Source organism: Gossypium hirsutum, chromosome A10, assembly GCF_007990345.1.
Source record: "Gossypium hirsutum isolate 1008001.06 chromosome A10, Gossypium_hirsutum_v2.1, whole genome shotgun sequence".
NCBI lineage: Eukaryota > Viridiplantae > Streptophyta > Magnoliopsida > Malvales > Malvaceae > Gossypium > Gossypium hirsutum.
In genome coordinates, this window is record NC_053433.1 from 31,165,064 (window position 1) to 31,190,213 (window position 25,150).

Here is a 25,150-nt window from a genome sequence, read left to right on the forward strand (position 1 = left end):
TGAGACATGAAATTAAAGCTTAATGAGTCTAGTTTCTTATAAAAGAAACCGTGTAAGCAAAGGAATTTCCGATATTGAGATACTTAAAGTTGTGTGAGACAGCGCAGAATGACACTGTAATCCTCTGTTCTGTTTTTAGAAAATCATTATAAATTGTAAAAAAATGGTTATAAGATAAAATTTATATGCTTAGACTCCTTAATGAGTCTAGTTTCAAATGAAATCAAATACAACACATTTTGAATTCTGTAAAATGAGAAATTTGATTCGTAGTGAAGAGTGGTCAGATTAGTCAAACAGTGAAACAGGGGAAACTTTAAGAAAAATCTGGTATTGATTGGCCAAACCTAAAATTCTGGAAATTTTATGGATGGAAGATATACGAGTCTATATTCAGGAAAAATTAACGGAAAGTGATTTGGAGTTTTGTAGCTCCAGTTATAAATAATCTAGCGACTATTGCTCAGGAAAAACAGCTTGTGCTGAATTTGAGATTATGTTGTGAACCTTGATAAACTTGTTTTAGTTTCTCATAAGCTATTGATTAAACCCATACTTGAATTCTAAATCGTGGTATTGTAAGTTTATGAGTATTCGAATATGAAATGATAGTAAGGCCTAATGGCCGATGTGATGAATGTGAAAGTGTATATATATGTGATAAGGCCTAATGGCCGATGTGATGAATTTGAAAGTGTATATACGTGATAAGGCCTAATGGCCGTTGTGATGAATGTGAAAGCGTATATATGAGATAAGGCCTAATGGCCGATGTGATGAATGTGAAAGTGTACATATATATGTGATAGGGCCTAATGGCCGATGTGATGAATGTGAAAGTGTATATATGTGATAAGGCCTAATGGCCGATGTGATGAATGTGAAAGTGTATATATGTGACAGGGCCGAGTGGCCAACGTGATGGATGTGAAAGTGTATAAATGTGATAAGTCCCGAAGGGCATTTGTGTCAGTACTATATCCGGGTTAAAACCCCGCAGGCTTTATGCGAGAATATTATCACTGATTAATGTCCGTAAGCTTCGTGCTCGTACTATATCCGAGCTCTAAAGACCCGATGACTACGTGTGGGGATTTTGTCCGGGTAAGACCCGATAACTTCGTGTGGAGATTATGTCCGGGTAAGACTTCGTAATAAGAATTGCTTATAAATATATTCAATGCGAAAGGTTAAACAGGTATGTACTCCAAGTTTATATGTGAGCTTGATTTGCACTAAATCATAAGGTAGTTATGTGATGCATACGAGAGCAATCTATGAGACTATTCCTATGATTATGTGACATCGGATCAGTGTGAGGGGTGATGTGAAATCATACGATATATCTATGTCACATGAGCTCACTTTTATGTGAAAGTTTATCTGCCTATTGTATATGATGAGACGTGCGTATTCGGTAAAGGGATGGTATGCCCGAAGGAAGAGTGAAATAAAAATACGAACAACTATGTTATAATTTGATTGTTATCTGTTGACACTGCTTAAAACTTACTAAGCATTGTAATGCTTACTCCGTTTACTCTGTTTCCTCTGTTTTATAGATCTCATTGCGAAGCTACAGGCTCGGGGATCGTCAGCAACTAGTCACACTATCACTATCCACTGTTTGGTACTGCTATGTTTTGGATTATCTTATGGCATGTATAAAATAGACTAGTGGCGGAGGAATATTTTGGTTAATGTATATAGCCATGCGAAAATGGCTTATATATGTTTGAGCATAATGTTATAATCATTTGGTATGGAATGGTTAATCACTATCATAATTTGTGCTATTTATACTAAAAGGGCTAGTTGAATCATGGAAACTATGAAGTAGGTAAAGTCTACCTTAAAGGCAGATGCTGGCAGCAGCAGTGATGTAGATTTGGAAAATCACTAAAAATAGTAGGATTGGAATTAAATAATGAATAAATTATGTAAACTAACCTTAATGAATCTATTTTCATAGGAAAGTAATGAAACGATCATATGGACAGTATGTTAAGAGATATTCAGGTTCTCGTGAGACAGGGCCAGAACGGTTTCTGGACTCCCTGTTCCGACTTTGGAAATTCATTACAAATTAACCAGAGATAATTAGGAGTCATGCCATATATGTATAGATTCCTCTATGAGTCTAGTTTCTATAGAAACAAACGGCATCAGTATTGAAGCTCTGTGCAGGAATATATCCAAGTCGTAATGCGCAAAGGTCAGTGTAGTCAATCCCTGTAACATGGGAGACTTTGACTAATAAACTGTATTAATTGGCCCAACCAAAAATTCTAGAAAAAAATATGTAGATGGGAATATGAGTCTAGTTTCAGGGAAAAATCACGAAACTGATTTTCGAGTTGCGAAACTCAAGATACGGTTTTTAAGGTGACAGTGACGCAGTTAGCCAACTGCCTGGAAAAATTTTAAAATGGACTGCAATAGTAAGCGAATTTAGTCTGTGAACCCCTCGTGTCCGACTCCGTCAACGGTCTCGGGTACGGGGTGTTACACTTTCATTTATGCATCACTTTACCTAAATCACAAGCTACCAATTCACAAACAACCATTCACCACAAGCATTTATATATCAATTTCCAAATGCATAACCAAGGCCATTTGCTCATATATATACATCAACAAATATACCAAATTAAGCCAAACTCTTATGACTATACACAAAACCAAACACTTAACATTTACAAGCCAATTCAAATGGCTAAATTCATTACCAAACCATAAATCAGAATGACCATAATTCCTATACATTCCATATAACCAAAATATAAGTTCAAAAATACCAAAGTGATAGCTTGATAGTGTGATGAGATCTCCAACGATTCCCAAATCTGAGCTAGCTTCAAAATTCACTATAAAACACAAAAAAATAAACAGAGTAAGCTATAAAACTTAGTAAGCTCGTATAGTTAATAAGTAAAACTCACCATTTAATCACCATTCAAGTAATATAACATAGTATACTTCAAAATCATGTAATTATAAGGTTAACATATATTCATCACATAATTAATCAAGATCTCATAACTTTCATAGTTTCAATGCTCGTATAGTTTCCATACATACCTGTACTGATACGTATCTATTTCTCACCATTTCATATCATCGATATTACCTATTGAACCATTTGGAATATTATCAAATACTCGGGAATCTCGCACCTTAAATGCCAATACATAGTCGAAGCTATCTCAATCTCATATCACATATAATGCTCACTCTCGAGCTATCAACAGGTTTGCTCACACAAGCTGACGGTCATGATGAAACTACACGGTGCTGCTCACACAAGCTGAAGAGAATCCGCAACACATGCCGAAAACTCAGCCATCGGTAGGACGTACGAACCAGCACCCAAATCACATAACCCCTAATGACATGTCATTCGAGTCCTAATCTATTCCTAAGGTTCAACCGGGATTTCTCAATGCCGAAACTTCGTCGAATATATCCACAAGGTCTTATTCACAAATAATTCAATAATAAAGCATTTAAAACACAATTATATAAATGCTTATTAACATACGAACTTACCTCAAATGTAAAAACGATAAAATGAGTCGATTAGTCCAACACTTTGTTTTTCCCCCGATCTAAATTCGAATTTCGCTTTTCTTGATCTATATGTAATCAAAATTAACTTATTTAATTATCATTCTATTCAATTTAGCCCAAAATGTATATTATGGAAAATTTACACTTTGCCCCTAATATTTCAACATTTTTACAATTTAGTCCTTATCTCATAAAAATACAAATTCATGCAATTCAATTTCAACCCATTATAGCCAAATATCAATTAAATCCCTTGCAGCCCAAAATTTTCATTTATTTCACATTTCTACGACAAAATTTACACATTTCTCAATTAATCCCTAGTTGACAATTTTACCAAAAATCACTTTACAAATGTTGTTTATCTAACAACAAGCATACATTTTCTATCATCAAACATCAAAATACACATGTATTCATCAATGGAAAAACTCTAAACTTTTAAAAGTTTTGCAAATTAGTCCTTGGGCTAGCTAGACTAAGCTGCAACGATCTGAAAAACATATAAATCATTAAAAACGGGAAAAAAATCATACCAATATGAGTATCGGTGGAAGATGATAATTAAAGATGATGATAAATTTGTTTTATTTATTTTTATCAGTAATAACCTAATTACATATTTAACCTTTAAAATACTTATTAATTACACCAAATACCAAACCACTATCATCCACTATCTCATAATTGGCTAATTACCACATAATGACCTCTAATTTGAGATTCCATAGCTATTAGACACCTTTAGCTAATAGAACACAAGTTTTACACTTTACGTGATTTAGTCCTTTTTATCAAATTAAGCATCTAAACAATAAAATTTCTTAAGGAAATTTTTACACAATTATACTATCATACTGTAGACATTAAAATAATAATAAAATAATTAATTCAACCTCGAATTCGTGTTCTTGAAACTACTGTTCCAATTCGACTAAAAACGAGTTGTTACACTAGTATTCAAAATTGAATACGTAGAATATGAGAAAATATGTGATGTTTTCATGAGGGGGAGTAAATATGCATTGCACACTTTTTCCCTTAATCGAGGTTTTGTCCCATTGGATTTTCCTGGTAAGGTTTTTAATGAGGCAGCATATTATGTGTATTATAAATTGTGTACTCTTTTTCCTTCATTAGGTTTTTATCTCACAGGGTTTTTCCTAATAAGGTTTTAACAAAGCACACTATCTACCAATGGACATCCAAGAAGAAGTGTTATGAATATCTTATTAAGTTTATGTCTATCATGATCAAGATAAAGTTTTGGTATACTTTAGTATCTAATAGTTATTAGAATTAGATCTCTACTTCTTTTATACTTCTTATGCCTATAAATAGAGACTCTGATGTAGCATTGTAACCATCCCTTTTGATTAACAAATTACATTCTCTATTGCTTTCATATTTTCTTTGTTCTTTATTCCCTCCATCTCTCTTTATTTTATAACAATGATTAAAATATCGAAAAATATCGAATAAAAAAATTGAAAAATTATATTACAAAAAATATTGTATGAAAACAATTAAATTAATTTGAAAATTTATTAAAAAATACACGTCAACTTATTAAAATGCCAAATGACAATGAGATTATTTCTTAAATTGTAATTTTATATTTATATATCTATATAATATATATGGCTTCTATAGATAATTAAAATATTAAAAATAATTTCTGTATACTTCTATTAATTGTGCTAAACAAATATATAACAAGAATGAATATACCTTTCTTATTGTGGCTAGTCCGTTTCTTATATATACCTACATTAGGATAAACGATTGCTTCACCTTGTCAAAATAAACAAATAAATAAAGGGTAAACGGTCACAGGGTTTTTAATTGTAATTTCCGTCACTTAATTTTTAGAACATTTTTATTTTAGTTTTTTAATTCTTTAAATTTATAATGATAGTTAATTTGTATACGTTACATTATCTTCACACTTTTATTCTAATCACCTAACTTCTAGACTGCTTTCATTTTAATTATCTAAAAAAAAAATTTAATATTGGTCGGTGTAAAAAATATTAAGGATTAAAGTGAAAAAAAAGGTAAAAATTAAAATAATTCTAATTGTCAAATTGTACTTGTTTAACCCATATTGAAAGTTCTAATTTTTTTCTTCAATATTAAAATTTTACATTTCAAAATATCAAAATAAATTAAATAAATTATTGAAAAAATTTTATCCCTTCAACCGATTTGTTACTAAAATATCAAAATTAATTAATTTAATCTCCTTTTAAACCTTAAAATTTTATTTATATTTTCAAATAAAAATAAACTCAAATAAATTATTTTAATAATTGTACATGAAACCCAAATTTCTTTTCATTATATGATATTCATACTAAGCTAAAAATAAAAAAGAAATCCTTACAATTAATTAATTTTATATTCCATGCCCAACATAACCAAAAAAATTTCACTTTTTTACCCAAACGAAGAACAATCAATTAATTTAATTAATTACCGTACCTTAGTACGAAAGATTCTAGATTATATAATAAAAAAAATTAAGTTTCACAAACAATTATTAAATACAAGTTATCGAATTGATTTCATTAAAAATAATATGAAAACATAAAATAAAATTTTAAAATTTAGGAAATTAATTTAATTAATTTGAATATTACAATAACAAATCAATTAACATGATCAAGGGATAAAAAAAATTTAAAAATTTTATTTAATTGATTTTTATGTTTTGAAATTAAAAATTGCAATATTGAAAAAAATAGAAATTTTAGCAATGTGATAAACAAATACAATTTGACCACTTTTAATACATTATTCTAGTTTCTACATTTTTTCACTTTATTCCTTAATTTTTTTATCAATCAATAGTTTTAAAATATATATTTTTTCTCGATGACCAAAACAAAAGTGAGAACATAATGTGACGTGTACAGTTAAGTTATTAGAAATTTAACAATTGGATGAGTAAAATGAAAGCGCCTTAAAAGTTAAGTGACAAAATTGCAAACATTTCGTTTTGAGTGACCAAAATGAAACTACCTTAAGAATTAAGTGACTAACTAGACAATTTAGCCATAAATAAACAAAATAAGTAAACACACTTTCATCAATCATCACAAATTAAAAATGGGTTAAATGACCTAGAAGTCGCTATATTAATAGAAACTGAATCAAATTAATCCATTTATTATTAAATGAATTAATTTAATCGCTATACTATTAAAAAAAAATTAAATAAGTCTAACTTGTTAGAGAATTAATATGTACTTTATAAAAAAAGTCTTAAAAATCATTTTTTTCAGTTGCAATTCAAGTTCAAAGACAAACTTTTATTTACAGACAATAAAATTTTTAAAAATATTAACTCTGTAAAACTTTAAATGGCATTTTTTATATTATAAATGTTAATTCTATTCTAATTTAGTCTTATTTAATTATTTTGAGTTAGTTAATAGTAGAAGGTGTAATTTACTCATATCCCTATAATACATACATCTCTCTCAAGTATATTCACCAACTAACAATATATATTTTAGATGTTAGAGAAACAAATTCAGCTTTCTGCACATCCAGCTCGACAAAATAGTATATAAACATCACCAAAAGAAAAAAAAAATAGTAACATAAATAACCATTGAACAAGCAACTATTTCTGCACCAAAGGATTTCAATTATTTTGCTTATAATGTTGGGTTAATTCTAATATATATATATATATATATATAAGCATCAGAAAATTCAAAATGCAATCAGATTTGGTCCCAGCAGGATCTTAAATATATCATTTAATGATGGGTAGGTCTAGTAAAAGAACAGTCTCTTGTAAAGGTTCAACTTAATATTATTGATATGTATAGTAAACCCAATTTAATAATGTAAATGTTATTCTTTCCTAATTTATTCTTTTGTTTATTAAACCTTTTAAACAAAACCTAGATATAGAGAAAAATGGGTATTCATTAATATCACCGGCTTGTAAAGAACAAAAACAAAAAAAACATGTTTCAGGCATGGATTTTTTTTGTTTTCCCCTTCAGAGAATGTCTTTCTGAATTTTTCATGGAAACCAAATTCCAATGAAGGAATTACAGAGAAAAAAGAAGAAGAAATAAACAAAGAAACAAACAAAGCCAGAAATATATGTATATATAGGGCTGATGGAAGCAAGCAAGTTGCATCTAGTCCAAGAGAAGATTAGCTAGGGTTATTACGATTAATCAAGTTCGGATTCAATGAAGAACTCAACTAACAAGATTTTTCACTGTTGATTAGGGTTCATGTGACGATGGACTCCCACTTGATAAATTAATAAAATAAATATCTTCCCCTTGGGGGAACAGATATGACAGATTTGGAGAAATGGGAGATGGATTTGCCCAATATCTAAATCAGGCAAGTAGCTTTAGACTATTCAAGACAAAGACCCTCCCAATCCCCATTATTACAGCCTCATATCTCCTAAAATTACCTTAACCTACTTCCAGCATGCATCAAACTTCAAGTGGGACTAATGGGATTTTAGCAGTAACATGGCAAGGGAAGGAATCAAGGAAAGAACATAAATGATACTAAAACAGAAATGGTTTCTTTTAAAACAACTGACACATGATTCTTTATACAACCTTTTTAGTGCCTGCAGATTGATTTGCCAATACCCCCTCCATGGACGATTTCTGAGGAAAGAAAGCTACAATAAAAGACACAGAACTTGATCTGCAAATCTATAGGTTGTCATAAATGGCTTGTCAAAGGTACATATCAATGATAAATTGAGATGTTAAGTCACATAGATCTTAATTACTACAAATAGTAGAAACACTGCTGCTCTACTATTAGCAAAAACAACTACTATCCATTAATGAAGCGAGCAATACCTGACAAAATAACAAAAAGGAAATGATTTTTTTTAAAAAAAAAGATAATACGAGTTTCATTAAAGTAATTAACATAGAATAATATTGAGACAAAACCCATTTTTTTCCCATGCAGCTGGTTAATGATCACGTCTTTTTTCATATTTTCGTGCTTATTTTTTACTTACTGGTTTTTTATTTCCCTTAAGAGGTGGAAGGAGGAGGTTGAGGTACTTGAGGGGGTCGCTTTCTTTTCTTCTTCTCGTAGCTTATGCCTCTGGCTTTTGACTGTGAATCACGAACCTCACGTAGGTAAAGCCTAACAGCTCTAGCACCAAAAGGGTTTGCTTCAGGCTTGCCTCCGTGTTCCTCGAAGGCGGCTCGGAGGCGTCCGATGAGGGCGTCAAGGCTTCCCCAAGCTTGGCGGAGAGGGCAAGGGCATGGAGCTGGAGGGTTAGGGTGACCAAAGAAAGGGCAAAGTGGGGTGTGGACTTTGGTTTTCCCGAACTGGTCAAGGTACCGAAGGAATTCCAGGACGTGGGCGCCGCTGCAGCGGGAGAGGGAGAGAGGAGGGCGGTGGTTGCGGAGGTATTGCCCGAAAGTGTTCCAGTCACGGCGTTTTTGGTTCTCGTAGCGGCTGAGAGTGGAAGGAGAAGTGGAGGAAGAGGAGGAAGGGGAGAAGGCGACCATGGCAGCCGCCGGTGAAGGGTTTGTGTTGGTGGCCACGGCGGACATGGAAAGGCTTGCAGGGAAATTTGGGGTTAAAGTAGCTGTCGAAGGGCTTGAATTCGATGCTTGAAAATCCTGAAAAGGATCCATAAAAAAGATAATAAAAGGGTTTCTAAAGAGAAAGAGTGAATTCAAACACAAAGATCTGTAAGAAACTACAGAAAACAGGAAAAAAAAAAGGTGAGGATATTTCAGCAGGGAGTCAAGAATGCCATGAAAGTGAGAAATTAAGAGAAAGGGAATATATAAATATAGGAGAGTTTGAAGAAGACGACTGATGAGGCTAATAAAATACTATTATGGGAAAAAGAGTAAAAAAGAATAGTGTAGGTTAGGCATTTTAGGGGCAATTAAGCAGCAAACTGGGGTCTAATAGTCCCTTTCCTTTTCTTTTCTTTGAGGTCTCTGTTTGAATCTTTTGTTTGTTTGATCAATCCTAGAAAACTTGAAAGGCTTATGATGTCGAGTGTGGTGGGCTTTTCCTTTTCCCAACATTGTTTTGCTGCAAAAAAAAAAAAACATTTGATAGCTAGGGCAGTGTTTTGTCATGTTTTAACTGTAACTGTCAGTATTTTCTTCCCCCCCCCCCCAAAGAGAATAGTAAGGGAAGTAAAGTAAACTCTCAGTTCCATCACTGACTGACACTGGCAATGGTAAATTGGTAACTGGAAATAACTTTTGTCTAGGGTTTTTTGTAGAAATATAAAGAGGTTTTCAACATTTACTCAAAAGAATAAGGATATTTTAAATATTTAAATGATAATATTTAATAAACATAAAAATTATTTTATTAGTATCTGACGTTCACGTTAAGGATGAAAAATATTATATAAAATTAACATCAACTATTGAACACAATTCCTATGCTTCCAACTTAACCTTTGATTTTTTTAGATTGTAATGTAAGCTAGTTATCGTTTAAAAAATTTTATTTTTTAATTTTTTTCATCTGAGTTACTATAGGATTAAGTTAACTTTTACTATATTTGTATATTGGTAGAGTGTTTAAAATTTATCAATAATTTTTCGATATAGTAACAAAAGTATTATATTATATAATATGAGAATTTAACTTCAATTTTTATCAACCTCAATTGAAGACCATTTTAACTGAAAATATAAAAAAATTATTTTTTAAAAAAAGAATTAAATTTTATTATAAGGATATATATGTAGTTTATAGTTGTTTCTCAATCAAGTAACTAGACTATAATTTTTAAAAATTATTAAAATGTATAAGTGACAAAATTAAATCTTTTATGATGAGTTTCGATCGTTATAATGTTGGTATCATGTGATTTAGTATTAACTATTTTTTAAACAATTCTAAACGTAGCATTTAACAGATTCATATATATAATTAATAAAGTTAATACTTCATAATTTATAGCTATACAACATATATAATACATGTATATGAAATATAATAAGATTTAAAAAGATGGAGAGAGAAAGATGATAGATGGAGACAGGATAAAGCTAATGGGATAAAAATATGAGGGAATAACATGATTTTGTTTCTTCACCTTTTTTTTTCTTTGTTTTCCATTGATTGACAACACCTTTTTTAAATGACTACAATGCCCTTCACTGACTCCAATTGAGCAATAACATAACAATTGCATCAACCAAAAAGCATCAGTCCATCAAGCAACAGTGCGTTGCAAAATGCAAACAGTAGATGTGGGAAGCAAAGAAATGGTCTTCAACTCCAGCTTTTTCGCTGCCTTACGAAATAATTTAATAGATCCATCAAACTCATAGCGAATAAGTTCGGGTAATTTACAATTTTCCAATTAAGGATTGCAATAGCTAGTGCTAAATTGTATATATTTGTTTAATTTGTGAATTTCAAATTAAGGATTAAACATCCATCATCGTCCGTCCCGATGTATTGTATAATAGAAGGTGTTATAAGAGTGTTTTTAAATTTGTATAAAACATATTTTATTCCTTTGGTACAAAAGAAGTAATAAGACAGATAAATCAGATAAGGCAAATTCCCTCTAACTTAATCATCGTGCAGTAATTGAAGCATTTCTTTCGGTGGCTGCACGTAAATATAACTCTTAAAATGTCTTAAGAACGTCATTTTTGTCAATTCATCCACAACATCCATCCACAACATTATTCCCTTCTCTAAATGCATCTCTAACGTAGACCATCCATGAACGTTTGAGAAGGTCCTTGATGACAGACCCCACAGCTGAAAAAAGTTGTTCATTTTCATTTGTTTAGATCACTTCGATAGCTTCAGTGCTATCCATCTCGAGTATCACCCTCTCTAAGCCTAAACCCCATGCTAGTTGGACCTCTCAAGAGCACCTTAGAGTTCCACCAAAATCACAAAACAACAACTAATATTTTTAGAGAAACCGATGACTCAAACCCCCCTAATGATCCCGTATTAAACCTCCTGCTACAACAATCCAAACAATTGACAAACTGCACCATCAGTACTCACTTTGAGCCAACCATCATTTGGCAGAGTCTATCTTGTCAAATTTTGAGAGATCGCATTGACTCAAAGGAACCTCCATTCTCTTAACTGTATGCAATAAAATTCTTCTCATCCATTGGCTTTTCTCCAATATGCTCCCCCTTTCAATAAATTTAGTGCTGAAAATATAATTATTCCTTCTTCTGTCCCAAAGTTGCTAACAAATAATGCCAAAAAGACCTAGCCACTCACTAGGCTTACTAGGAAAACAATCAAGAGCCAATAGGTTCTTCTCAATCCAATTTTCCAACCAAAGGTTGAAAAATTCTTGTCTCTTACTCGTCTTGATCACTGAAAACCATGTTGCCAAAGCTAGGGTACAAAACTTAAGTACATGGTCAATACTTTTCAACATGGCTCTACACATATTGCAGCTTGCATTTATCGTAAAGTGACGCTTCACACGATTTACATTAGTTAATACTCTATTGAGATAAGCTAGCCACACGAACATCCAAACCTTTTGAGGGGCTAGAATATGCCAATCTGATGCCATATTTTTCCGCTCCTAACCATACCCAACCCACAAGAAGATGCTAAGCAAAACAAATTGTAAACTCACCCTTATTCTCATAAGCCCACCCCACAAAATCATCCACATCTTACATTGATGAAGGCTTACAAGTAGAAATGCACAAAATAACTAGATTTGGTAACACTGACCTCAAGACAGGTCAATTCCAATCCCCACTCGGCTTAACCATCTCCTTTATAGGCACATGTTCCTTAGGTATGCATTTAGGTGTAGTACAACTGTCAATTAGAGGATCCCAACCCTTGACCCAGTTATCTCTCCAGAAAATCGACATTCACTCCATTCCCAATATTCCATATGACACCATCTCTTACCCTACTCCAAATGCTGTAAATACCCTTCCACAGTCAAGAAGCATTACCCATATGTAAAGTAAAAATTAATTTACCCTTCCATTTATACTTAGCTCTAAGATTTTGAACCCAAAGCTGATAAGGTTTTTTTATAAGATTAAACCCAATCTTCATTAGAAAAGTGTTATTAAAACTGTCAAACTTCTTAAAACCAAGTCCACTAGCTTCAAATTTTTACACAAAATGTCCCATTTGACCAGATGTTCCCCTCTCTTCTCCTTTGTAGTCCTTCAGATAAAATTACAGATAACCACTCCATTTCATGGCACACTCCTTTCTGGATCACCGTCGACTGCATTGCATAAATAGGAATAGTCACCAGAACTACTTTAGCTAAAGTAATTCTCTCAGTAAGAGATAGTAATTTAGATTTCCATCCTATTCATTTTTTTTTTCATATTGTGAACAATATATTGAAAGGAGTCATTTATAACTCTTTGATGCAATAGCGGAACCCCAAGGTACTTTTCTATATTATCCTCACAAGAAAAACCTAGTCCACAACTAATATTTGCTTTCAACTCATGGAGTGACATTCTTTGAAAAAAAGATTTGAGTTTTCTGTGCATTAACTCGATGTCCAAAAGTGACATAAAATTTCCTTAGAACCGTTTTCATAATTTCCATATGGTCAATTGATGCCTCACTAAACAGCACATAATCATCTGTAAAAAAATAGATGGGAAATACTAGGGCCATCCCTAGACAGTTTTATAGGCTTCCACTTCCTATTTAGAACTTCAACATTAATAATTTAGGTCAAACGTTCCATACACGAAACAAAGATGTAGGGTGAAATCGGGATTCCTTGCTTAATACCTCTAGATGGTGTAGACATCTCAGAGAGGTTCCCATTTTGATAACAATTGCAATGTCGAAGAGTTAAGACAATGCATAATGATACAATGAAGATTACCTAGAATAGCGATATCAACTAATGTTTCATCAATAAACCTCCAGTTTAGCCTATCATACGTTTCTCCGAGTCGATCTTCACAGCCATCCACCTCTTCTTACCAACTTTCTTACGCATTGAGTGTACGATCTCTTAAGCAACAACAATGTTATCTTTTATACTTCTACCAAGAACAAAGCTTGTTTGGTTCAGCAGTACCTATTTTTGCATTAACAGTTTTAATCTATTAATAATGGTTTTTGTCACGATTTTTTACAATACTGTACAGAGACTGATAGGACAGAATTGAGATAAGCTATCAGGATTCTCCACTTTTGGGATAAAAACAAGTACGATTGAGCAAATCTTCAAAATTGCCCCCACTCCAAATATTCTTCACAAAATCACAAACACTTTGTCCAACTATATCCCATTTCTTTTTATAAAATATTGTGAGGATTCTATCAACTCTAGGAGCCTTCAAAGGATCCATGTAAAAAACAACCTTCTTAAATCCCTTAGAGGTGATGTTAGCCTGCAAAGAATTGAACTCAGCCTCATTCATTTTAGAAAATAAACCTTTCTCTAAGGAGGTTGTGTCCTAGCTCTTTTCCTTTCAAAATAAAGTTTTATAAAATTTAGTAGCCATTTGTTATAAAACCTTTGGGTCATCGCATCAGTTGTCATCACTTAACTTTATCATGGTAATCAAATTAGACCTCCTTAAAATAAGACACATCATTTTCGTAGATGGGATTCGTGTTGGTCTAAAAAAGATCGAGGCTATTTTACAGTGGAAAGCATCGAGAAATGAGTCAAAGGTCATTTGTTTCATTGGTTTGGTCAATTACTATCGAAGATTTGTAAATGGATTTTCAAAGATAGTTATGCCGATGAAAAAATTGTTGTAAAAGAATGTCCAGTTTATTTGGAGCGATCAGTGCCAGGAAAGTTTTGAGAAATTGAAACAAATGTTGATTGAAGCACCAATCTTAACCTTGCCTGAAACGGAAAAAGACTTTCTAGTCTATAGTGACACCTTGTTGAATAGTTTAGGTTGCATTTTAATGTAGGATGGTAAGGTGATTACATATGTGTCCTGTCAACTGAAAACACATGAACGTAACTATCTGATGCACGATTTAGAGCTAACTACTGTGGTGTTTGCTCTAAAGATCTAAAGGCACCATTTTTATGGTGAGAAGTATCATATTTATACCGATCACAAAAGTCTTAAATACCTCATAACCTAAAATGAATTGAAATTGAAACAGCGTCGCTGGGTTAAACTTTTGAAAGACTACGATTGTGTCATTGTTATCATTCTGAGAAAGCTAATGTAGTAGTCGACGCATTGAACAGAAAAGCAGCAGTTGAGTTGCAGACAATATTCACTCAACTCAATATTAGTAGTGATGGTAGTTTCTTCGCCGAGTTGAAAATCAAACCGGTGTTGCTTGAACAAATAAGAGTGGTGCAACTTGTCAATACCAAATTGTCTAGGAAAAAAGAAATGGTCTAGTGTGGCACGGTAGAGAATTTTAGTATTGATGATTGGGGTTGTTTGAGGTTTTGTAATCAAATCTATGTTCCAGAAGTGGCTAATTTAAAAGAGTTAATACTTCACGAAGCCCATGATAGTCCTTTTTCCATGCATCCAAGCAGAACAAAGATGTATCATGACTTACAAGAACTGTGGTGGCTCGAAATGAAAAGAGAGATAATCAAGTTCATTGCCAAATGTTTAACTTGTCAACGAGTTAAGCCAGAACATCAGGTTCCCACCAAACTTCTTTAGTATATCTCGATTCTTGAATGGAAATGTGAGCACATAATGATGGATTTTGTAACAAGATTAAGGTTGTCTCCAAGTAAAAGAAATGTCATAAGGGTGATAGTTGATCAATTTATGAAATCAACTCATTTTCTAGCAGTTAGAACTGACTGATCAGTTCTGAACACTACAGGAAAACAGACTTTTAGCAGCATTTTTTTGGTCTTTAGCGGCACTTTTAAGCACCGCTAAAACTATTAACGACGCCAAGCACCGCAAAAAACGCCGCTATAGATAACGCCGTTAAAGTTTGCTGCGTTTATTTAAAAAAACACCGCTAAAGGCCATGATCTTTAGCGGCGCTTTTACCACAAATGCCGCTAAAGGTCAAAACCTTTGGCGGCACTTTTCCCAAAAACGCCACTAAAGGTCATGAAATTTAAAAAAAAAATTATTATAAAATATTATAAAGGTCATGAAAAATTAAAATTCATTATCAAAATATTGAGAAGAATAATATCCATGATATAAATATAAAAATTTTCTATTAAAATTCATTATCAAATTAAATTTTCTATGAAAAATTGAACTTTAAAACTAAATATAAAAATTGATGAATTCAAATTTAGAATTTAAAATAATAAATTAATAACACAATTAAAATCCAAAAGTTAGAACTCGAGTTATTAAATATTAAAATAAAAATAAAAATATAGAATCAAAACTAAAATAAATAATAAAAATTAGATTAAATATAAATAAAATACAGCAAGTCCAAATACAACATCTTGTTTGCGAACCTAAACAACACTAAAAATGCAAAGGTCTTTTTATAAAAGACAAATTACTAAGTTTTGAACTAGGAATTCTAATACCTCGGAGGACAATGCAAAGTTTAAAGCTTCATCAACTACACTCTCATCAGGACAAGATGCCAATAAACCTACAAACAGAGGGAAAAAATATTATAGATTTGACTAGTCTGAAAGTGTCTAAAAGATTTTTGTACACTACTCCAGTCTGTTAATGCAGAAGTCGTTGAAAAGGCTATGCATAATATGTACCTACAACATACAAAATAATGTAACGTGAAACCTAAATCCGTTAACTACAAAATTGCAGGAAAAGAAATCTCTTTTCCAGCAACTAAACACTTCAATTTGCATTACTTAAAACACTTCAATTTACAACATTTAAGCACTTCAATTTACAGCATTTAAACACTTCAATTTGCAGCACTTTAATTTAGTAGGGACTTGAGACAGCTAGAGTTCCTTTCTTTCTACCTTTTTCATTTCATTTTGTCCTCCATATAAATTAATTAGAGCTATAATTTCTCTTGCAAAAATAAAAAAAATACCAGCTGCTATCATGAACATTTAAATACTTGTGCACATAACGAGATGAATTATTTCAAGGAACAATTAGTATAAAAGATTAAGGAGTTGTTTCAAGGAACAAAATAATAGATACAGAGCATGTTCTGGGTAAAAAATTAACTTTGGAACAAATTATAACACAAAACTAACAATAGTTTTAAGCTCAAACTTATACATTTATTCAATTATATAATTAAAACAACAATCTTATATAAAAATAATAATATAATATTTATGAATGGAATGCTTGTTAAGTGCCATCTATTAAAGACTACTTACAGTTTTCTCAAGTCCTTTGCGAACTAGTAGATCACATTCAATAACACCATATCTTCTATTGCCTTTGCTGGTAAAGGATAAACACAAAAAAATAAGAATTCTATTGTGAGTTATAAGTTATGAGTTATGAGTTAAGGCACAAATAATGAAATATAAGCATTATTTAAAGAATAAATCATACCAAGTATGGAGAGAGACCTACCTTAGCAGACATTTCCAAAGATTTCAGGTAAATTTCATTGCTGGGATCCTACAAATACAAAGCTCAACCTCTATTAGTAGCTGATTCAAAGTAGTTTCCCGCTCCTGAGTGGCTGCATTATACAGGTGGTATGTTGTTTCCTTGAAAATCCCCTGGCGTCTGATCAGATAGAAAGAAAGAGAGAAAATCATTCACATATGATCTTAAAGACAGCTATGTTTTTCTCTTCTCCACTAAATTCATCTATAGTTATCTTCCTACTCATAATTGCAATGATAATTTGCCTGTAAAAGGTACTGAGTGTGGCCCATTCTCAATGTCTTATAAAATACCATAAAAGATAACTAGGGCAACTATATTTCCATTTCCAATCATTTGATTTAAATCAGATGCAAAATATTAATGCTTAGTTGCAAACTATATCTGCAAAGCTTATACCTCATTTGCCTTCAGATGTCAACAAATGGTGTGGTTTTAACAAATTATTGCATTAAAAAAAGAAGGGATAAGAGTAGCAACAAGATTATCATACCTAGTTGCTAAAGCATCAATTTCATCAATGAATATAACTGATGGTTTATTTACCTGCAAAAGATAAGAATTTCTCAACAAATTACACAAAGTACATAGCACAACCAAGTATCTGTAAATAAAATAAAAGGAATCTGTACTTATAACATAAAAAACAATAACACAGAAAATACAGCAAGCAGATATATAGGAGGCCCAACCATCTGCAACATTTTATCTGTTCCCTAATTATTATCAAATGCCCAACAAGTTTCTTCAAGATGAAGCGTCAAAAGTATGGAATCTAGATTACAAGAACAGCACAAAAGTAAAGATGTTACCTAAAAAAAGAAAAGAACTCATTGAAATCAACTGATTTAGAGTTCTGTTCTGATATGAGAGTTGAAAAAGGAGTTTGAGAGACAGGTAAAAAGAAAAACATAATACTTGCAATCCCAGCTGCATCACTACAAACTACATAAAGTGAAGATACCACTGTTGAAGACATTTGCAAATCTTAAAATCTCCCTTTCTCTCTTACCAAGCTTTTCGCCTCTTCTCTCTTCACCTTGTTGTTTTGCAAATAAATCCCAAGAGAAAGCCTGTAGATATATAAGACACCAGTGAATTGATCATTCCCCAAAAAAGAAAAAAAACTCCATGTGGATGGATTATTGAACCACTAGCTTTCATTGTCCAGTTAATTACTTCTTTTTACTATTATTTTTGCTAATTGATTGTTTTATGTTGAGTCTGTTCACTGCATTCTTAATTATATAGGGGTGACACCTCAAATCAAGTGATGGAGAACTCATGTTATCATGTAAACTAAAAACCACAAAAACTAATAAATAAAAGCCAACTTTTTTGTTAAGAAGCTTTTTTCCAAATATATATACATATATTCTTGCCTTCATATGAATATCTTAAAAGTTCTATTTTTTTTTCTCAATATTCAGATGTTCTTTTTGATGTCTCTGTTTAGTGCTAGATAAATCAGCTTATCTTAACCGCTTATGAAAAACTTTTCTTTTTACAAAACTTAAAACTAGATACTTTTGCTTATTGAGATTTTATAATGAAGAATAAATTGATAACAGCTTTGAAATTTATGAATTGCTAAAACTAATGCATTTCATGAGATTTTTATTTTATAATTGATATATTGTTTGCATATATCTTTTATATATACAATTTTGAAGAAATACCAGAAACAAAAATAGAAAAATATATAATTTTAGTTGGCCCTTTCAAATAAATATCGATATCCAATGCTATTAAGTGCACAAGTTAAATCAAGATATCAGGACAGGAAAACTAAAAGATATAAATTACATTATGCAAGTAGATTATGAAAGAGTAAGACAAACCTTTACTTGCTTTACGTATGGAACAGGAACAATGAACTCCCCAACATCCATATCACCAATGGATCGTGAAAGACACAAGCCTCCAGGCCAACATCTCAAAGGGCCAATCTGTAAAATAACTTTACCATTAGATCACCAGCTTCAATCCACACAATGATCAAATAGAGTTTTCTCCCATACTAAATATATTGAACTTCTCGACAAAGAATCAACTTATCATTATTTACAAAACATATCAGTATTATGTTTACTTACTGGAATTAACAATTAACAATTAAACACTCAGATAAGATTACCATCCTAAAGCTGCTATCTTTCCTTACTGGTTAACAGAATAAGCCTGAAAACTTTGTCTTTCTTTCTTGCATGTTTACTTTCACTTTTCCTTGTGTTTTACCTTCAAAATTTAAACCTAGAGGAACCTTTAAGAAAAAACAAAAGTTTTCAACATCTTCTCGATTCTGAACTACGAACCATTACTTAAAAATTTCCAGTCACCACGGGGACTGCTGCTGGTAGATCTGTTTTAAAACAGCCGATATGCATTAGAACTTAAAAACTTATATCCTCTCTTTTCTTAAATAGAGATATAATACTAAAACATAGATAATAGCCCATTTTTAATCGATAATAGGAAACCTAGAATGATTTCTTTAAAAAAAACCTCAAACCAAATAAGAAAATAAGAATAAAAGAATTAAAACCTCATTGCTATTAAAATCGATTAATAGAGGCAAGTAACTGCAAACAAAGAAACGAATTATAAAAAAATTGAAAGGAAAAGAAATAAAGAAGGAACCTCAGCATCAAGAGGGTCCTAGGCGTAGTTGACTTTAGAGGTTTTACGAGTGTGTTCGGCAACTAAAAGGAGATCGAAGTCGGCTTGAGAAAACTCCATTTCCGTGATTGTTTTCTTCGGTTAGTTTAGAAAGTGAGGGAAGAGTGGAGCCGCTAGGGTTTTTTCTTTTTCTATTAGAGAAGTGAAGTAGAGAAGGTAACATAAACTCCATTGCTTCTTTGATCATTGCTTCTACTCATTTCAGTGAAATTTTAGGATTTCTTTGGGGAGGGGGGAGGGAACTGATTTTGGGAAAAAGAAAGGAGGGAAAAAAGAAGAGATTTCAGGATTTCGGGGGAAAGGAGGGGACTGATTTTGGGAAAAAAGTCTTAAGGCATTTTGGGATAACAAAAATGTGCCGTTTTGTGTAAGATTTTTTGCGGCGTTCTATACAATTGCTCACCTTTTGCGACGTTTTATATAAAAATGTCACTATTGCTTAATTTTAATTTTTTTTTTATTTTTAACATATTTTTTCTATTTTTCTTTCAAAATTTTTGTGTTGAGAATCATTTTTTGGAATTTTTTATAATTTTGAATATTGAACTTTTTAACTGAAATATGGACTAAAATATTAAATATTAAATTTTTAAGTTTTTTTATTTTTTAATTTTTAATTTTTAAATTTTTTTGAAGATTTTTATAATTTTTAAATTATCATATAAAATACAAAAGGAAACTTTAACAGAAATAAAATAAAATCGATGAATTAAAAAAATACAAAATGACACAGCAATACAAGCATTATTCTTTTAAGTATGGTCCGCATTAGTTGTTTAGATTTTTATATAAATGGCATTTAATTATATGTATACACCTAAATTTTGATAGAGATACATCTCAGAATTATATATGAATTTCGGTTTAATGTGTAATTGTAAACGTGAAATTCTAATTATGGTTTAAATGTATAGTTGAAACTTTAATTTTGATTTAATCATACACATTTTAAAAAATAAATACATCAATATATTTTTATATTGGATAAATATAAATATTTATGTATGCAATATATAAATATAAAAAGATGTTATATCAATAATTGTGTTAATAATTTACAAGAACTAGATCAAATTAAAGTTCATGTATACAATTGCACACTAAACCATTGTTAGAAAAAGAAACATTTATCGGGGATTTTGGATTTTGAATTGAGGAAAAATGGGTGATTATTTTAAGGATTCGGATTAGGGAAAATGGAGAAATTATCTCTTACATAACCATAAACCATAATCCCTAAACCCATAATCCATAAACCTTAAAATAGTAACTCATACACTTTAAACCCTAAACCATATACCCTAAACTATAAACCCTAAACTATAATGATAATTAATTCAATATTTTAAAATTAATATATCTCTTTTATAATTATATATAAGAGATTATTTAATATATAAATTAAAAAATACTAATTAATCTAAACCTTAAACCCTTAATTATAGTCTCCAAACCCTAAATCATAAAACATAAACCATCAACCTTAAAAGAATAAAAAAACACTCTATAAAACAAGTTGGAACTAAAACAACACTTATTTAAAAACAAAAAAAAAGAGTTACAACTTTTTAATAAGAAGATTGATTTACGAATAAAGGAAAACTCACTGTTTTATAAAAAAAATGAGTTACAATTAAAAAACGTGGAGACACAAATGAGTGCAGAGAATTTTCGTTCGTATAAATAATATATATTTTAATTAATCAGTATAGTTAATATTAAAATAGTATAAACAAAAAACTATTAATAAAATTTAAAAGTAAACTTATCATTTAAAACGTTTTTCACAAAATTTCCCTTAAATCCATTAAACAATATAACACCTTATTAATATATAAAAAATATTTTTTTTATCAAAATCCAGATATCTATTATCGATAATAATAATTAATTATAGGGTTTAGGATTTAATTATTGAATATGATTCGCTTGAGATTAACATACTATATACCCATGGCCATTAAACTTAAACCATAAAACCCTAAACCATAGACCTTAAACCTTAAATATTAAACCCTAAACCCCCCAAAAAAATTAATCAATATTAAGTATTGCTTCCATAATTTATTATAAACATAAGCTTTTACATTAATATCTATGTATATACACATCAACATCCATATGATTTTTTGGGGGTTTAGGGTTTTAAAGGTTATAGTTTAGTGTTTAGGGTTCTTTAGGGTTTAAGGGTTTAGTGTTTTAAGGGTTATAGATTAGTGTTTATGATTTTTTTAGGGTTTAAGGTTTTAAGGGTTATATGAATTTTAGCGGCGTTTTACTGAAAGTGCCGCTAATACTTTGGTTTTAGCGGCTTTTTACCAAAAACACCACTATTGCTTTGTTTTTAGCGGCGTTTTAACAAAAAACGCCACTATTGCTTTGTTTTTAGCGGTGTTTTAACAAAAAAAGCCGCTATTGCTTTGTTTTTCGCGTTTTACAATTTTTGTGGCGCTTTTTGATAAAATGCCCATAAAAAAGCCGCTAAAGCCCTATTTTCCTATAGTGGAAGCTAGTAGAGGTATACATTCGAGAAGTAGTCAAATTGTACGACGTACCTATGTTGATCATTTCTGATTAGGATCCCCAATTTACCTGAAGATTCTGGAGACAGTTACATGAATATTTAGGTACAAAACTAAATTTTAGCACTGCTTTTTACCCACAGACGGACGGACAATCGGGACAAGTTATTCAGATTTTGGAGGACATGCTTCAAGCTTGTGTAATTGATTTTGAAGTAGGTTGGGAATGTTATTAACCATTAGATAAATTTGTGTATAATAACAGTTTTTAGTCAAGCATTCAAATGGCTCCGTATGAAGCATTATACGGTCCAAGGTGTTGAACACCTATTTTTTGGTAAGATTTGTGCGAAAGAAAGGTTATTTGGTCAGAATTGCTCCAAGAAACAGAAGATATAGTTAAAGTGATTAGAGATAGACTAAAAGCAAATTTTGATAAGCAAAAATCATATGCCGATCTGAAAAGCCGAGATATTGAGTTTGTTATGGGCGATAAAGTATTTCTGAAAGTCTCTCTGTGGAAGAAAGTCCAGTGATTTGATCGAGAGGGAAAGTTAAGTCCTCGATTTATTGGGCCGTATGAGATCATAGAAAGGGTTAGACTACTTGAGTATCAGTTAACATTGTCCATTGAATTACAAAAGAAACATGATGTTTTTCAAGTATCGATGCTTAGGAGATATCAATCGGATCCGTCTAATGTTATTTCAATGGAAGAAATTGAAACTCAGCCCGACTTTTCTTACAAGGAAGAGCCGGTTGAAATTCTAGCTTGCAAGGTGAAAGAGTTAAGAAATAAACATGTTCCAATCGTGAAAGTCTTATGGCGTAGTCACGGTGTGGAAGAAGTGACTTGGGAGATGGAGGAAACAATGAGATCCAAGTACCATCACCTCTTTTTAGGTAAAAATTTCAAGGACGAAATTTTATTAGGGGGAGAATTTTAATAACCCAAAAGTCAATGGTATTAGAAATTTTGATTTTAGGACCCCATTTCTACAAATCAAACTCGTAAATATTTTTATTAAATGTTTACGGAGATATAATAGAAGTGAATTGAATTTCAGTCAAGTAATTTTGACAAAATAATGTTTAATTAGGGTATAAGGATTAAATTGTAAAAGCGATAGCAGTGTAATTTGCTAAAGGATCTCTAATTAGAATATAAAGTAAAGGTCTTATATAGAAAATATTTCATAAATGTGAGGCTAGTGGACGATAGTGGTTATTGTTAAGCTTAAGTAAGGTTAAAATTGTAATTTAATAATTAAAATATAATCTTAATAATAAAAATAACATGTTAAGCTAATAGAAGGTAAGAGAAAAACAATTCTCTCTGTAACATCCCTAACCCGTATCCATCGCTAAAGTAGGGTTACAGAGTATTACAAGATTTTGCAGAACAATTACAAATATAATCTTAATAATAAAAATAATATGTTAATTACTATTCAATTCCGAAACCAGTCATATTGTCCCTTGAATTGACCCTCGAGGCCCAATATAAATATTGGAATCGAGACGGGACTAAATCGGGAACTCAGAGGATTTTTCTTGAAATTTCAAAATTTTTCCTAGATGCAGGGCACGCGCACTCGTGTGGTCAAGGCACACGCCTGTGTGACCATAGGACACGCCCGTGCTGCAGGCCGTGTCCGACCTTGTGTAACTCTGTAATAGTTTGGTTTAGAACTTGGTCGAAATAGTGGTTTCGAGACCACAAATCCAAGTTAAAAAAATATTTTAATATTATTTTCCATGCTTATGATATGTGTGAAAATTTCGTGTGAAAATTTGATCATTTGTGTGCTTAATTTGATAAAAAAACCTAATCGCGTAAATTGTAAAAGTTGCTTGCCATATGTTAAAAGTGCTTATTTGCTATGTCTCTTTAATTGAGAGGTCCTTATGTTGTTATTATGCCATTTGCATGATAAGTGGACAATTATGGCCTTGTATGTTAATGTTTTATTAATATTTTCATTAAGGGCAAAATTGGAAATTGTTAATTAAAGGTTAATTAAATTAAAAAAAACACAAAATAAGGCCATTTTTTGTTCATCCTAGCCGAATTCATCAAATAAAAAGAAAGAAAACTTGAGCTAGGGTTCGGCCATGCTAAAGTTTGATTAAAGGTTCGTTTTTGATCCGTTTTCGATAATTTCTATGTTTTTGTGATCGTTGCTTTGTGTTTTACTAAGCTCATGTCTCAATTTCTAAAATTTTTGATGATTTTGAGTTATGCCGTTGTTGATAATGTGAGATTTGTGAAGTTTGATTATAGTAAATGAAAGATATGTGTTAGATTACTAAATTTTGTCTTTGAATTTTTGATGAATTTGGACTAAATTATAAAAAAGGAGATTTTGAGGGACTAAAATGTGAAATAAATGAAACATATGGGCTTATATGAATACTATGAGAATTCAGCCTAATATGAGAATATGCAAATTTTGTGTATTTTGTGATTTTTATGATTAGGGACTAAATTGTCAAAATATGAAAATATGAGGGCTAATTTGTAAAATGCCCTAAATGTGTATTTGTGGATTGATTTGAATGATTTGGTGAATAAAAAGGTTAAATTTTAATTTTTATAGATCAAGAACTAAAGAAAATAGAATTAGATCGGGGAAAGTCGAAAGTCGTCGAGTAGCCGATTCTGTCTATCCGAATCCGTACGAGGTAAGTTTATATACAAATAAAATTATTTGAAATGGATTAATTATGTTTATATGCTATTGAACTATGATAAATGGATTTATGCCTTGAATATGAGATATCCGACAAAGTATCGACAAAGTTTCGAAGTCCGAAAAGCCCCGTACGAACCATAGGAATAGTTAGGATACATAT

General features: G+C 31.3%; 1 protein-coding gene and 1 long non-coding RNA gene across 6 annotated transcripts; both read right to left on the reverse strand.

Moving 5' to 3' along the window:
- Nucleotides 1-2,566: 2,566 nt before the first annotated feature.
- LOC107895888 (protein LIGHT-DEPENDENT SHORT HYPOCOTYLS 4) lies at nt 2,567-9,607 on the reverse strand. 3 transcript variants are annotated; one of them, XM_041079087.1, is made up of 2 exons: nt 8,597-9,607; nt 2,567-2,867 (listed from the first exon to the last, which is right to left on the reverse strand). In XM_041079087.1, exon 1 carries the CDS (start codon nt 9,225-9,227, stop codon nt 8,613-8,615), a length of 615 nt encoding a protein of 204 aa, XP_040935021.1. In that variant the 5' UTR covers nt 9,228-9,607; the 3' UTR covers nt 2,567-2,867; nt 8,597-8,612. The 3 variants fall into 3 exon arrangements, with proteins under 3 accessions (XP_040935021.1, XP_040935022.1, XP_016676590.2); XM_041079088.1 differs by lacking the exon at nt 2,567-2,867 and adding an exon at nt 7,495-8,228; XM_016821101.2 differs by lacking the exon at nt 2,567-2,867 and adding an exon at nt 7,495-8,429.
- A 6,312-nt stretch (nt 9,608-15,919) lies between these two features.
- On the reverse strand, nt 15,920-20,163 carry LOC107897881 (uncharacterized). 3 transcript variants are annotated; one of them, XR_005903451.1, is made up of 8 exons: nt 19,734-20,130; nt 19,409-19,455; nt 18,935-19,042; nt 18,106-18,166; nt 17,587-17,639; nt 17,055-17,213; nt 16,853-16,919; nt 15,920-16,137 (listed from the first exon to the last, which is right to left on the reverse strand). It is a non-coding gene; the product is annotated as an uncharacterized lncRNA (long non-coding RNA). The 3 variants fall into 3 exon arrangements; XR_001684303.2 differs by lacking the exon at nt 19,409-19,455 and having other exon boundaries at nt 19,734-20,163; XR_005903450.1 differs by lacking the exon at nt 19,409-19,455 and having other exon boundaries at nt 15,920-16,258; nt 19,734-20,163.
- Nucleotides 20,164-25,150: the final 4,987 nt, after the last annotated feature.